Raw genomic sequence first — 15429 nt, forward strand, 5'->3', positions numbered from 1 at the left:
TTTAGTCATTGCATCTACTCAGTGCAGTGAATTCCATCCAGAAACTTTCCCCCACTTTCTTTTAACCCGACAATCCTCCTCCACCGGAACCTATGGGCCTTTCCGCTGTGGTTCCCATTGCTTCTGGATCGAAACACTACCCCTTTCCACTCCCCCACTCAGTAAGGACAGAGTCAACACTAGAGATTCTGCTGGAAATCCACAGCAACACACACACACAAAATGGTGGGGGTGCTCAGCAAGTTGGGCAGCGTCTACGGAAAGGGCGAAATGTTGAATTGTCTCAGCCTGAGACATCGACTATTTACTCCTCTCGCCATGGACACTGCCCCACCTACTGAGTTCCTTCAGTACTTTGTATGTGTTTCTTGGGAAAGGGTTAAATTTGCCATAAGCCTCATTTCGTACCTCCCTGGCATGTCTGGAAGTGTGCGACTTGGTGGGTGTAAGAGAGAATGGTGTCAGCTTAGAGTGTGTCAATGTTCTGAAAACAGCACCAGCCCACAGTCTGAAGAGAAGGTGAAAATGTGCTTGTCAGGGAAAGGAAAGATGACATGTGTAGGTAGGTACCACTGGTGCTGAACCATGAGACAGCACTGGGGTGAGGCGGCTTTTAAGGTGAGGAGCTTCTCTTGCTTCAGGCTGGAAACATGTCCAGAGCTGAGAGACAGACTTGGCTCTGGTAGCAACTCAGGCCTGAAGCAAGAGTGGCTTAAAGAGGAGAGGAGCAGGGGTCTGAGAAGGGGGGGGAGCAAACAATGTAAGTGTCTGCCAGACATCCCTCTGACACTATGTACATCAGTCAATGGTCAATAAGTATTCTTTGTCTATTATCATGCTGTAGTTTATGAAATAGTTAATGAGCTTTTTTTTTCCTCCAAATCAATGTAACCTTTAACATGGATAAATGCTAATACAGTGGATTCAGGCTAACTGAGCCATCAGTTAATCGTGGCAGCCACTTACTTGGGACAGCTCTTAAAGAACAGAATTTATTCAAGGAAATAGCCGGGATTCCTTTCGTTTATTTGGGACACTATGCCGCTTAATTGGGACGGCAGACTGTTGCCAAACAGTTTCTAACCAGCATCAGTCAAGTGCACTTGTGTGGCTGTAAGACACCACACTGTGCTTAAAGTGAACAGTTTTCAAAATAGCATCAGGGACGTGAGTGTTAAAGAATCAGTGATTTTTTCACCGATAGTTGGTGAGAAATAAGCAATAAGACAATTCAGAACTGTTTGCTCAGTGCGGTTTCAAGCAGACAGGTTTGGAGATGCCATAAACAGCCGGGAGTGAAAAATGAAACAATTTCACTACTTCAACAAGTTGGGACCTATGAAGGATTTAAAAGTATCAACAATCATCTTGAATGTTTCAACAGAATTAAAGATGTGGAGGATGTAATCATCGAAAGCATCTGGTGAAGGCAGTCCGTTACCTGCGCTGATTTTGATTATTTACAGTCAGTGAGATCTGGATGATTGCCCGTCGAAAACTATTATGAACAGTTTTACAATACCGTAGTGTTATTGGAAGTGTCCTAATTTGTTCAGTATTTCATTTAAACTCAGTTAAACAGTAGTTTGTCTTTTTGTATACCTTTTTAACTATTTCCATGAAATTTTGGCTAATTGGTGCAGCTGTTCAATTGGACCAAAAGGTACTAGTCCCAATGTGTCCCAATTAACTGGAATCCACTGTACCTCTTGCTGGTCAATCAGAAAAGAAATGAGGATGAATTTTATTCATATATTTATGATATATTTTCATTACAGCCAGTCGTCCCCCTACACCACCTCCTCACCCATTCCCTGACCGCTGACTCCGCCCCCTTACAGTATTGCTCTCAGGGTCAGCGATGATCGTTCCATCGGGAAGATAAAACATCAGGCGGTGGGAGTCTGGGAGCAGGTTCCTGGAGAGATACACCGAGATCAGAAATTAATGCCAATGGCAGAAGCACTCCCCCCACCTTTCCTTGGTCACCCCATTGTCATCACAGCCTGGGATCCCAATCCCCATCTAACCCATTGTTCCTTCTTCCTTTCCCACAAACCGTCTTCCTTCTAACTGACACTGTTTCTGTCTCCCCCTTGCCCCACCTACTGCCCCTCCTTTCCCTATTTCCTTCCCATTATCACCCCACCCACTTCCCCTTCCTCTGCCCTCCCCTTCCCCTCCCTCCTCCCATACCCTCCCCCCACTACTCCTTTTAACCTATCACCTCCCTTCTCCTCTGCCCTGCCTTGCCTCCCCTCCAGCCCGCTCTCTCCTCTCTCCTAATGGGATGAGGGAATCAAGGACTAGAGGTCATGGGGTTTAAGATGAGAGGGAAGAGATTTAATAGGAACCTGAGGGCCAACTTCCTCACTCATAGAATTGGAATGAGCTGCCAGGTACACGGATAGGAAAGGTTTAGAGGAATATGGACAGGTACACGGATAGGAAAGGTTTAGAGGGATGTGGACAGGTACATGGATAGGAAAGGTTTAGAGGCATATGGGACAAACATGGGCAAATTTGATTAGCTTAGATGGAATTTTGGTCAGCATTGATCAGTTGGGCTGAAGGGCCTGTTTCAGTGCCGTAGGGAAACTATGACTCCAGGATCCAATGGTAAGGAGGGAGCACCACAACATCAAAGATACCACCATCAGTCAATTAAACCCTCTGTCCAATGGCGCAGTGGACAGAGCTGGATATGGCTGCTGGTTTCTGGAGAGAGTCATTTCAATGGACGTCCTTGGACAAAGTGGGATCTGTGGAGTACCAGAGTCTAAATGTCTGATCGTGCAGTAGGCCTCATGTAACAGTCTCTCACGCTGCTGGTGGACTGCTTGGCAATGAGGTAGCACGGTGAACATCGTAAGGAATATTGTAGGGTAATGTAATTGATGGAAACGTACAGAATTCACAGCCACTGACATTGAGTTGTGATTCACATTAAGAGGCGGGTCTGACGTGATGACAGAATTACGTAAGGTATTCTTACCGCACTTTGTGTTCAGTGTTTGGAGTACAATAAATGAGTTGTTACGGTTTTATTAAACACAAAACACTTCACACTGTTTTATCTGCGAATACAATGGGGCAGCCCTGAGCCGCAGTCGGCAGAGACACAGCGACCGCAGGTTCCATCCAGCTCTCTGACATTGTGAGAGGATGTGAATGCATTCTTCCTGTGACCTCGTGGGTTCCCCCGGGTGCTCCCCCCCACATCCCAACGACGTGCAGGGTTGCTGAGTTAATCAGCCACAGTAAGCAGTGTGTGAGTGAGGGGTAGGATCAGCGGGGAGTTTATGGGAACACGGGGAGAAGGGGATTACAGACAAATAAAGTCAAGCCATTTAAGAGCCAGTATCATCCAGACGAACTGAAGGTACTCCAGATTCCCAACACCTCCCAAATCTGCCAAGGGGAACACCACCACCCACAGATCCCCCGTCCACCACCACCACCCGCAGAGTCCCCGTCCGCCGCCGCCCGCAGAGCCCCCGTCCGCCGCCGCCCGCAGAGCCCCCGTCCGCCATCCTGACTTGGAAACACTTCGGCCATTCCTTCACTGTTGCCGGGTCTGAATCCTGGAACTCCCTCCGTCACTCAGACCACGGCGGTTCGAGATGGCAGCCTACTGAGGGAGAGGGGACTAAACGCCGAACGTGTTGGTTCTCCATTTGACTTACTCATTCTGCTCCAACTCCAATGTCAGCCTCCGGCCTCCGATCTGAATCTCACACTCCAGTTTCATTGGGGGGTTATCCTGTTAAAACAGAAGGCAACAACACAAATTAACTCAAACTCCAACAAGTGTTGTTGTGTTTTGGGGTGAGGGGGGGAACTTTAATAGACATCAGCAGAATTATCTGCAGCTTAATGTGAAAAAGACTAAGGAGCTGGTGGTAGACCTGAGCAGAGCTAAGGTACCGGTGACCCCTGTTTCCATCCAGGGGGTCAGTGTGGACATGGTGGAGGTTTACAAATACCTGGAAATACAAATTGACAATAAACTGGACTGGTCTAAGAACACCGAGGCTGTCTACAAGAAGGGTCAGAGCCGTCTCTGTTTCCTGAGGAGACTGAGGTCCGTTAACATCTTCCGGACGATGCTGAGGATGTTCTACGAGTCTGTGGTGGCCAGTGCGATCATGTTTGCTGTTGTGTGCTGGGGCAGCAGACTGAGGGTAGCAGACACCAACAGAATCAACAAACTCATTTGTAAGGCCAGTGATGTTGTGGGGATGGAACTGGACTCTCTGACGGTGGTGTCTGAAAAGAGGATGCTGTCCAAGTTGCATGCCATCTTGGACAATGTCTCCCATCCACTACATAATGTACTGGGTGGGCACAGGAGTACATTCAGCCAGAGACTCATTCCACCGAGATGCAACACAGAGCGTCATAGGAAGTCATTCCTGCCTGTGGCCATCAAACTTTACAACTCCTCCCTTGGAGGGTCAGACACCCTGAGCCAATAGGCTGGTCCAGGACTTATTTCATAATTTACTGGCATAACTTACATATTACTACTTAACTATTATAGTTCTATTACTATTATTTATGGTGTAACTGTAACAAAAGCCAGTTTCCCCCGGATCAATAGACTATGACTAATTCCATACCTCCAGGGTCAGACACAGAGTGAAGCTCTCTCTACACTGTCCCATCACACATTCCCGGGGTCAGACACAGAGTGAAGCTCCCTCCACACTGTCCCATCACACACTCCCAGGGTCAGACACTGAGTGAAACTTCCTCTACACCGTCCCATCACACACTCCCAGGGTCAAACACAGAGTGAAACTACACCGTCCCATCACACACTCCCGGGGTCAGACACTGAGTGAAACTCCCTCTACACCGTCCCATCACACACTCCCGGGGTCAGACACAGAGTGAAACTCCCTCTGCACCGTCCCATCACACACTCCCGGGTTCAGACACAGAGTGAAACTCCCTCTACACCAGGGGTTCCCAACCTTTTTTATGTTGTGAACCCGTACCATTAACCGAGGGGTGTGTGGATCCCTGCTCTGCACTGTCCATCGCACACTCATGGGGGCCTGCCCAGATCACACCATTTTCCACCACCCCCACATCCATGGGACAACACTCACAGCCTTTCCCTGCACAAATTCTTCAGAAATGTTTTCACATCTCATCTGTATCCTGAGAACGAGAGAGCGCGAGGGAGACCCTCACTGATTCTCCAACCTCAGATCGTTCCCCATTGCTCAGCCTCCATTTCTGACTCTCAAGAGGGCGGGAGGAGAAGATGGCGGCGCAATGCAGCGCACGCAGCTCTCCGGTGAAATGATATCGTATTTGTAAGTAGGGTGCCGTGCACAATTCTGATTTGATGGAGGCAGACGTGAGAAGGCACAGAGGAACATCTGGAGAAATTTCTGAAATGCCCAGTTCACTGCCGCTGCTACTGTGCGATCGAGAATCTCCGGAGAGAAGGCCCCAAAATCCTCGGCTTTGCCTGCTGCTGGCTACCGAGGCTGAGGTCGAAGCGTTCGGATAGAGATGGTGCTCGGTACTCTGTGTCAGAGGGCTGATCGGAGGCTCGAAGTTTTCGGACGACTCAGAGTCAGACTGTGGTCGGGCATGGCAGGGAGAGTTTTCTTCCTTCTCCCGTCTGCATGAGATGTGGGACTTTCGAGAGACTTTGAACTTTTACTGTGCATGGCCTGTTCTTCAAGTTATGGTATTGTTGCACTGTTGTAACTATATGTTATAATTATGTGGTTTCTATTAGTTTTTCAGTCTTGGTCTGTCCTGTGTTTCTGTGATATCACACCGGAGGAATATTGGGTCATTTCTTAATGCGTGCATTACTAAATGACAATAAAAGAGGACTGCGTGTCCTCATAATCTAATCTAATCTCACTGGTTCTCCACTCAGCTTTGGATCACCTGGACAAAAGCAATGCTGTACCTAATGTTCACAGATAACTGCTCAGCGCTCAACACAATCATACCCTCAGTACTAATAGACAAACTCCAGAACGTCAGCCTCTGTACCTCCCTCGGAAAATGGATCCTCTGCTTCCTCATTGGGAAACCAGTTCGGAAATAACATTTCCTCCCAGCTGACAGTCAATACCTCAAGGACACGCGCTCAGCCCTTCACTCTCCTCTCTCTACATTCATGACTGTGTGGCTAGGCACTGCTCAAAAGCCATCCTTGGATTCACCGATGACACCACAGTTGGCGGAATCTCAGACGGTGACGCAGAGATGGTTTTGCGACATCAGCAAGAACAAGGAATTGACTGTGGAGTTCATGACGGGGAAGTCGAGGGAACTCACACCGGACCTCATCGAGGGATCAGCTGTGGAAAGGGTGAGTGGTTTCAAGCTCCTGGGTGCCAGCATCTCCCCCCAACACATTAAGTCAATTCCAAAGAAGGCACGTCAGCGGCTCTACTTCCTTAGGAGTTTGACAAGACGCGGTATGTCGTGGGAGGTTTGTAAATTTCTATAGATGTACGGTGAAGCGCATTCGGTATGGTCCATTTGCCGCCTGGTGTGGAGCCACCAACGCGCATGATCTCCAGAGGCTAGAGGGTTGCAGTCTCAACCAGCTCCATCATGGGCAGAAACCTCCCCACCTCGAGTCTATCTTCAAAAGGAGGCGCCTCGAGAGGTCGGCATCCACCATGAAGGACTCTCACCACGCGAGACATTTGCTCTTCCCGTTACTACCATCAGGGAGAAAGTACAGGAGCCTGAAGACTCACAAAATGTCTTTGGAACAGATTCTCGTCCTCTGCCATCAGATTGATGAATGGTCCTCTCTATTCCTCTTTTATTTGTTTATTTATAACTGAAAGGCATTTCTGTGCATTCCACAGTACTGCTGCCACAAATCAACGAATTTCTTTACAGTCACTGATAAAAAACCTGATTCAGTTTAATCGTTCCCAAATCTCCACGATTTCAGCTCCTCCAGTTTAGCAGAGTCAAGATCCCTCGAGATGGAAACAGGCCCTTTAACACATCTTGTCCTTGCCAGCCAGGGTGTCCACCTGAGCTAGTCTCACTTGCCTGCATTTGTCCCATGCCCCTGTAAACCTTTCCTATCCGTGTACCTATCCATATCCCTCTAATATACACACATATACACACATTCTTTTTCTTTCTCTCTCTCTCTCCTTTTTCTCCCTCTGTCCCTCTCACTATACCCCTTGCCCATCCTCTGGGTTTTTTCCCCCTCCCCCTTTTCCTTCTCCCTGAGCCTCCTGTCCCATGATCCTCTCATATCCCTTTTGCCAATCACCTGTCCAGCTCTTGGCTCCATCCCTCCCCCTCCTGTCTTCTCCTATCATTTCAGATCTCCCCCTCCCCCTTTCAAATCTCTTACTAGCTTTTCTTTCAGTTAGTCCTGATGAAGGGTCTCGCCCGAAACGTCGACTGTACCTCTTCCTAGAGATGCTGCCTGGCCTGCTGCGTTCACCAGCAACTTTGATATGTGTTGCTATCCATATACCTGTCCATATCCCTCAAAACCTTTCCTATCCGTGTACCTGTCCATATCCCTCAAAACCTTTCCTATCCGTGTACCTGTCCGTATCCCTCTAAACCTTTCCTATCCGTGTACCTGTCCGTATCCCTCTAAACCTTCCCTATCCGTGTACCTGTCCGTATCCCTCTAAACCTTTCCTATCCGTGTCCCTGTCCGTATCCCTCTGAACGATTCCTCTTAATATACTTGTCCAAGTGTCTTTTAAAGGATGACAGGAGTGAAGGTAGGACCGATTAGAGATAAAGGTGGGAAGATGTGCCTGGAGGCTGTGGAAGTGAGCAAGGTCCTCAATGAATACTTCTCTTCGGTATTCACCAATGAGAGGGAACTTGATGATGGTGAGGACAATATGAGTGAGGTTGATGTTCTGGAGCATGTTGATATTAAGGGAGAGGAAGTGTTGGAGTTGTTAAAATACATTAGGACGGTAAGTCCCCGGGGCCTGACGGAATATTCCCCAGGCTGCTCCACGAGGCGAAGGAAGAGATTGCTGAGCCTCTGGCTAGGATCTTTATGTCCTCGTTGTCCACGGGAATGGTACCGGAGGATTGAAGGGAGGCGAATGTTGTCCCCTTGTTCAAAAAAGGTAGTAGGGATAGTCTGGGTAATTATAGACCAGTGAGCCTTACGTCTGTGGTGGGAAAGCTGTTGGAAAAGATTCTTAGAGATAGGATCTCTGGGCATTTAGAGAATCATGGTCTGATCAGAGACAGTCAGCATGGTTTTGTAAAGGGCAGATCGTGTCTAACAAGCCTGATAGAGTTCTTTGAGGAGGTGACCAGGTATATAGATGAGGGTAGTGCAGTGGATGTGATCTATATGGATTTTAGTAAGGCATTTGACAAGGTTCCACATGGTAGGCTTATTCAGAAAGTCAGAAGGCATGGGATCCAGGGGAGTTTGGCCAGGTGGATTCAGAATTGGCTTGCCTGCAGAAGGCAGAGGGTGGTGGTGGAGGGAGTACATTCAGATTGGAAGATTGTGACTAGTGGTGTCCCACAAGGATCTGTTCTGGGACCTCTACTTTTCGTGATTTTTATTAATGACCTGGATGTGGGGGTAGAAGGGTGGGCTGGCAAGTTTGCAGACGACACAAAGGTTGGTGGTGTTGTAGATAGTGTAGAGGATTGTCAAAGATTGCAGAGAGACATTGATGGGATGCAGAAGTGGGCTGAGAAGTGGCAGATGGAGTTCAACCCGGAGAAGTGTGAGGTGGTACACTTTGGAAGGACAAACTCCAAGGCAGAGTACAAAGTAAATGGCAGGATACTTGGTAGTGTGGAGGAGCAGAGGGATCTCGGGGTACATGTCCACAGATCCCTGAAAGTTGCTTCACAGGCGGATAGGGTAGTTAAGAAAGCTTATGGGGTGTTAGGTTTCATAAGTCGAGGGATAGAGTTTAAGAGTCGCGATGTAATGATGCAGCTCTATAAAACTCTGGTTAGGCCACACTTGGAGTACTGTGTCCAGTTCTGGTCACCTCACTATAGGAAGGATGTGGAAGCATTGGAAAGGGTACAGAGGAGATTTACCAGGATGCTGCCTGATTTAGAAAGTATGCATTATGATCAGAGATTAAGGGAGCTAGGGCTTTACTCTTTGGAGGGAAGGAGGATGAGAGGAGACATGGCAGAGGTGTACAAGATATTAAGAGGAATAGATAGAGTGGACAGCCATCATCTCTTCCCCAGGGCACCACTGCTCAACACAAGAGGACATGGCTTTAAGGTAAGGGGTGGGAAGTTCAAGGGGGATATTAGAGGAAGGTTTTTTCACTCAGAGAGTGGTTGGTGTGTGGAATGTACTGCCTGAGTCAGTGGTGGAGGCAGATACACTAGTGAAGTTTAAGAGACTTCTGGACAGGTATTTGGAGGTATTTAAGTTGGGGGCTTATATGGGAGGCAGGGTTTGAGGGTCAGCACAACATTGTGGGCCGAATGGTCTGTACTGTGCTGTACTATTCTATGTTTAAACTCAGCACTTCCTCTGGCAGCTGATTCTACACACTGACCACCCTCTCGTTGGAAAAGTTGACCCTCACATCTTTAAATCTTTCCTATCATTTGAACCCATGGCCTCTAGTTTTGGACTCCCTTGCGCTGGGGCAAAGACTGTGACCTTATGTACCCCTCTAGTGATTTTATAAACCTCTCTAAGGTCAACCCTCAGCCTCTTTCACTCCAGGGGAAACAGTCCAAACCTGTCCAGCATCTCCTTACAACTCTAGTCCCAGCAACATCCTCAAATCTTTTCTGCACCCTCTCAGCTTAACAACATCCTTCCCGTAGCTGGGCAAGCAGTACTGCACACAATACTTCTAGCGTGATCTCACAAGGGTCTAGTACAACTGTAATATGACATTCCAACTCTCGTACTCAGTGCCCTGAGCAAGAAGACCGGAATACCTAATGATTTCTTCACCCTGTCGACGGGGTTTGACCTGAAATGTTGACAATTCCTTTCCTCGCACAGATGCTGCGTGTCCGGCTGGGTTCCTCCAGCAGACTGTTAATCTCCCCTTCTTCACCACCTGTCGACTTGCGTTGCCTCATTCAGAGAATCATATACCCCAAGGCTTATCCACTAAAGGCATGGACAGAGTGGATGTGGCAAAGTTGTTTCCCATGATGGGGGAGTCTAGTACGAGAGGGCATGACTTAAGGATTGAAGGGCGCCCTTTCAGAACAGAAATGCAAAGAAATTTTTTTAGTCAGAGGGTGGTGAATCTATGGAATTTGTTGCCATGGGCAGCAGTGGAGGCCAAGTCATTGGGTGTTTTTAAGGCAGAGATTGATAGGTATCTGAGTAGCCAGGGCATTAAAGGTTATGGTGAGAAGGCAGGGGAGTGGGACTGAATGGGAGAAAATGGATCAGCTCATGATAAAATGGCAGAGCAGACTCGATGGGCCGAATAGCCTGCTCCTGCTCCTTTGTCTTATGGTCTTATCTGTTCTACAACACTCCCCAGGGCTTCTACCATCCAGTGTGAGAGCCTCACCCTGGGGGTATTCACAGACTGAACAGTATAGCATAGGAACTGGCCCCTCGGCCCAAACTATGTAAATCAGTAATTTAACACCCAACTAAACTAATCTCTTCTGCTTACCCAATGCCCATATCCACTTACGAAGAAAACATGGCAGGGTAGCTTTATTAGAAGTTTACAAAGGTTTGGCATGTCATCTAAAACTTTGACAAACTTCTATAGACGCGTGGTGGAGAGCATATTGACTGGCTGCATCACAACCTGGTGTGGAAACACCAAAGCCCTTGTATTGGATAAAATGTAGTGGATACAGCTCGTGGGTAAAGCCCTCCCCAGCGTTGAGCACATTTACACAGAGCGCTGTCGCAGAAAAGCAGCATCCATCATCAGGGTCTCCCACCACCCAAGCCATGCTCTCTTCTCACTGCTGCCATCAGGAAGGTGGTACAGGAGCCTCAGGACCCACAGCACCAGGTTCAGGAACAGCTATTACCCCTCAAGAGGAGATAGCTTCACTCGCCCCCATCGCTGATCCGTTCCCACAACATATGCAGTCACTTTTGAGGACTCTACCACACAAGTTCTGGATGTTTACTGCTTGTTTATTCATCATCATTACTATTTTTCTCCTCTCTTTCTGTATTTGTGGTTTGTTGGATTTTTTTTTGCACTATGGTTGTTGTCTGTCCTGTCAGGGGCTGATCCAACATTCTTTTAAAGTCTCTATCGTATCTGCCTCTCCACCACCCCTGGCAATGCATTCCAGGCACCCACCACGCTCTGCATAAAAAACTTGCTCTATACATCTCCTTTGAACTTACTCACTCCCACCTTACCATGTGCAGGTCAGTATTGGATACTTGTGCCCTGGGGGAGGAAAAGCACTCACTGTCTACCTTATCTATGCCTCTCATAACATTATAAACCACTATCGGGTCTTTCTTCAGCCTCCGCCACTCCAGAGGAAGTTTGTCCAGCCCCTCCTCGTTAATTCTAATCCAGGCAGCTTCCTTGTGAACCTCTTCTGCACCCTCCTCAAAGCCCCCGTACCCTTCCTGTTATGGGACGACCAGAACTGAACGCAACGCTCCGAGTGTGGCCTAGAGTTTTACAAAGCAGCTATAAGAGATAGGAACAGAATTAGGCCATTGGGCCCATCAAGTCTGCTGCGCCATTCCATCACAGCTGATTTATCACCCCTCTCAACCCCGTTCTCGTCTTCTCCCCATAACTTTTGACACCCTGACTAATCAAGAGCGCATCAACCTCCACTTTAAATACACCCACAGACTTGGCCTCCACAGCCCTCTGAGGCAATGAATTCCAGAGGTTCACCACCCATTTCCTGACTCTTGAAGTCAGTGTCTTGCTAATAATGACGAGCATCACCTTCACCGCCCTCTGAATCAGAACTGAATGCAATACTGCAGATGCAGCCTCATTTTATAAAACTGAAACTTAACCATTCCTTGAACTTGTCTGACTTGCATCCCATCTGCTGTTCCTCGGCCCATACTCGGCTTCAAGTTGACCCTCCCCATTGGCTGTCACGTCCCGCTCCGAACCCCCCTGACACCACCCTGGGCAACCGACCCAGTGACCCTCACGTCTCAGGGAAGTGAAAGGAACCAGCAGAGCGGGAGAGGGTAGAGTCCGTGGCTAGGACTCGCACACTCCGTGCACTGGGGTCCACACAGAATCCAGTGCGATGAGACAGCTGATCGCTCAAAGTTTGGGACCAGCGATAAATGCCGATCATAACCCATTGCGTCCAACCTCTGCCGAAAGAGAGAGAGGGCAGAAAACGCATTACCCACCTGCAACGTTGCATCCAGCCTGCGACGCTTCCCAGCCAGCAACACGTACGGGACGGTTACCTGGGAGCCAGGCGGTAAGCGCCGTTGCCGTGCCTGGTTCTCCCGCGGGGCTGGTGACAGAGCAGAGAGCACAGCACCAGTCAGATCCACCCCCAGTTCCCAATGCCAAGTCACCCACTGCTCCTCCCGATTCCTCCACACACACACCCCAGGGCACCGGTCAGAACCACCCCCAGTTCCCAACGCCAAGTCACCCACTGCCCCTCCCGATTCCTACATACACACACACACACCCACCCACACACCCACCCACCCCAGGGCACCAGTCAAAATCACCCCCAGTTCCCAATGCCAAGTCACCCACTGCCCCTCCCGATTCCTCCACACACACACCCCAGGGCACCGGTCAGAACCACCCCCAATTCCCAACGCCAAGTCACCCACTGCCCCTCCCAATTCCTCCCCACACACACCTAAGCACCAGTGAGAACCACCCCTAGTTCCCAAAGCCAAGTCACCCACTGCCACTCCCAATTCCTCCACACACACACCCCAGGGCACCGGTCAGAACCACCCCCAGTTCCCAAAGCCAAGTCACCCACTGCCCCTCCCAATTCCTCCCCACACACACCCCCTTTATCTCTGTTCCTTTCCTTTACTCATTCCATCTGCCCGTCACCCACACACTACCCCCACAGGTCCCCCTTTCCTCCACCCCACCCCCCACCAACATTCCCACTGCCCTCCCCACCTTCCTTGTTTGGCTCCACGCTCCACCTTCATCTCCAATCAGATTCCAGCATCCATGGCCCCTTGTCACCTCCACCTCCCAGCCTCAGTTACTGACTGTACCCCCCCCACCTCCTCTGTCTCCCTATCACCCCTCCTCGTCTGGATCCACCCATCACCTCCCAGCCTCAGTTAATGACTGTACCCCCCTACTCCTGTCTCCCTATCACCCCTCCTCGCCTGGATCCACCCATCACCTCCCAGCCTCTGTCACTCCCCTCCATGGTTTTCCTAGCCTCACTTGGATCGACATTTCACCTCTGAGCTGCCATCACTATCCCCACTCCCTCTGCCTGCCTTCTGTCACCTTCACCGATCACCTCCTGCCCCTTCCACCCCACCTCCTTACAGACTATCGCCCCTTCATTTGTCCAGTCCAGACAAAAGGTCAATCTCCCTCCTCCAAGAGGGATGCTGCCCCTTGCTGAAACACCTTTTGGGGGTAGGTGGTGGGACCAAGTAAGAGGCTACAGGTGATGAGTGGACGAGATGAAGGGCTGAAGGAGGAGGGATCATCTGAAAGGAGAGGAGAGGGATCACAGGAGAAAGGTTCATTTACAGCTTCCCTTCTCCCAAAAGGAGGCAACATCAGTTGACTGTGGGAATACCAGCGACTGGAAACTCCCGTCACTCACTCAGGGGTCAGGCCTGGGAAACGTCTCAGTCCGTCGGGGGGGGGGGGGAAAGAGTTCAGTCACCCCACAGAAACGCCAAGAATTCGAAGCATGTGGAGTTTCATAAAAAAATAGACAGGTCAAAGGGTCACACCGTCCTTCATCCCATCGCGTTCCTGCTGACCCATCATCACCAACCCCATTTCCCAGCATTTCTCTGCCTCAGTGATCCAGACACCTTCTTCCACACGCTGAGGGTCCCAGATTCCAACCTCCCCAGGGGCAGAGGATTCCCGCTCAGGTCCCCTCCAAATCTCCCTCCTCTCACCTCAGACCTACACCCTCCAGTTTTGAATACGTTAGCTGCAGGAAAAGTTAGCTGGCTGCCCACGGTCCATTCCCACCTACACACGGGCTGCCTGATCCGCTGTGCTCCCAGTATACCCGCGGGGGGCATCTTACACCCCGTGGAGAAATATGGACAGAAACACACTGGGAACTCGGGGTGAGGGGGAGAGGGGGGAGGGGGGCGTTTAGGGGAGTGAGAACGGGTAGAGGAGGGATGGGTAGGTTCAACGCCGCCGGGGCCGTCCCGATCGGGTCCGGGAGTTGCTCACCTCCAGCGTGCACTCGGTGCCATCCCCAGGGTCTCGGCTGCGGGCTCGGGGTGGGCTCCGACCCGGCGCTGCCGGCTGCCCGTGCCCCCAACAGACAGCAGTAGAGGAAGATTAGGCTCCAGAACCGCCGGCAACACTCGCTCATCGTCCCGACCAGGGCATCGCCCGCTCGCTTGGACCGCCCACTCTGGTCCCGGGCTCCTGCCTCGCTCCGGTTCAATCCCAGCGCCGTCCCAAACTCGCACACGGTGCCACCTCTGCCCGACACGCTCTTGCACCATATATACCGAGCGTCCTAATCAGCCCCGCTTTTCTTCAGTGGTTACACCGTAACGCGGGCTGCCGGGATATTTCTTAAGGCCGCAGAATGTATCGCGGACACAATATAACGCAAAGTTTTAAGATGTTTCGTAAGAATTGGGACGTATCCGAAACTCACGACGCAATGCAAGTTGTTACAATGTGTTTATAAAGGGTTACAAAGTGCCGTGGGCTGTTGCAATTGCTTGTAAGGCGCTGCGATGTATCGTGGGCTGTTGCGACGAGTAGTAAGGCATTATAATGTATCGTGGGCTGTTGCGATGCGATAGTTCGTAAAGTACCACAATGTATCGCCGGCTGTTGCAGTAGTCCGTTACGGCCTTTTAGCCTACTGCAGACGCTCGATGTAATGCAGTCTGTCAGGACGCTTTCTTAAGGGGTTACGACGTACCTCGGGCTTTAGCGACTTCACTTAAAAGCGCCAAACTGGCGGGACGGGGTTCCCGAGCGTCCCGAGTGCTGTACGGGATGTCGCAGCCTGTCGGTACAGTATCCAGGCCCCGCTCGCAGTTCCTTTCTCCTTCCACTGCGGTCCCCGCCTGTATCTGCAACCAGGGCCGGCTGTGATTTCATTCCATCTCGCAGGAAAGGGGAGAGAGTTTCCTTCGCTTCCGCCTTTCTCCCGGGCGGGATAACTCCTTCCCTGCCGGATACAAGTGGCGAGAGGCAGAGCAGCGGGCGATGGAAAGAGACGAGAGGGTCGCGTCGCGGGGAACCCGGTCAAGCTCCCCGTTCACGCGAACCACGTGACTGG

At 50.3% G+C, this 15429-nt stretch overlaps 1 protein-coding gene across 5 annotated transcripts in view; it reads right to left on the bottom strand.

Moving 5' to 3' along the window:
- Window positions 1-15429, bottom strand: part of adam15 (ADAM metallopeptidase domain 15) — a 57179-nt gene extending 41750 nt beyond the window's left edge. For all 5 annotated transcript variants that reach the window (XM_072281673.1, XM_072281663.1, XM_072281662.1 and 2 more), the window contains exons 1-4: window positions 14355-15429; window positions 12335-12444; window positions 3687-3763; window positions 1840-1918 (exon numbers count right to left, since the gene is read on the bottom strand). In XM_072281673.1, the coding sequence (XP_072137774.1) occupies window positions 1840-1918; window positions 3687-3763; window positions 12335-12444; window positions 14355-14499 (411 nt within the window). In that variant the 5' untranslated portion in view covers window positions 14500-15429. The remainder of the gene's footprint in view (window positions 1-1839; window positions 1919-3686; window positions 3764-12334; window positions 12445-14354) is intronic.

This window comes from Mobula birostris, chromosome 2 (genome assembly GCF_030028105.1).
Source record: "Mobula birostris isolate sMobBir1 chromosome 2, sMobBir1.hap1, whole genome shotgun sequence".
In the NCBI taxonomy this organism is placed as follows: Eukaryota; Metazoa; Chordata; class Chondrichthyes; order Myliobatiformes; family Myliobatidae; genus Mobula; species Mobula birostris.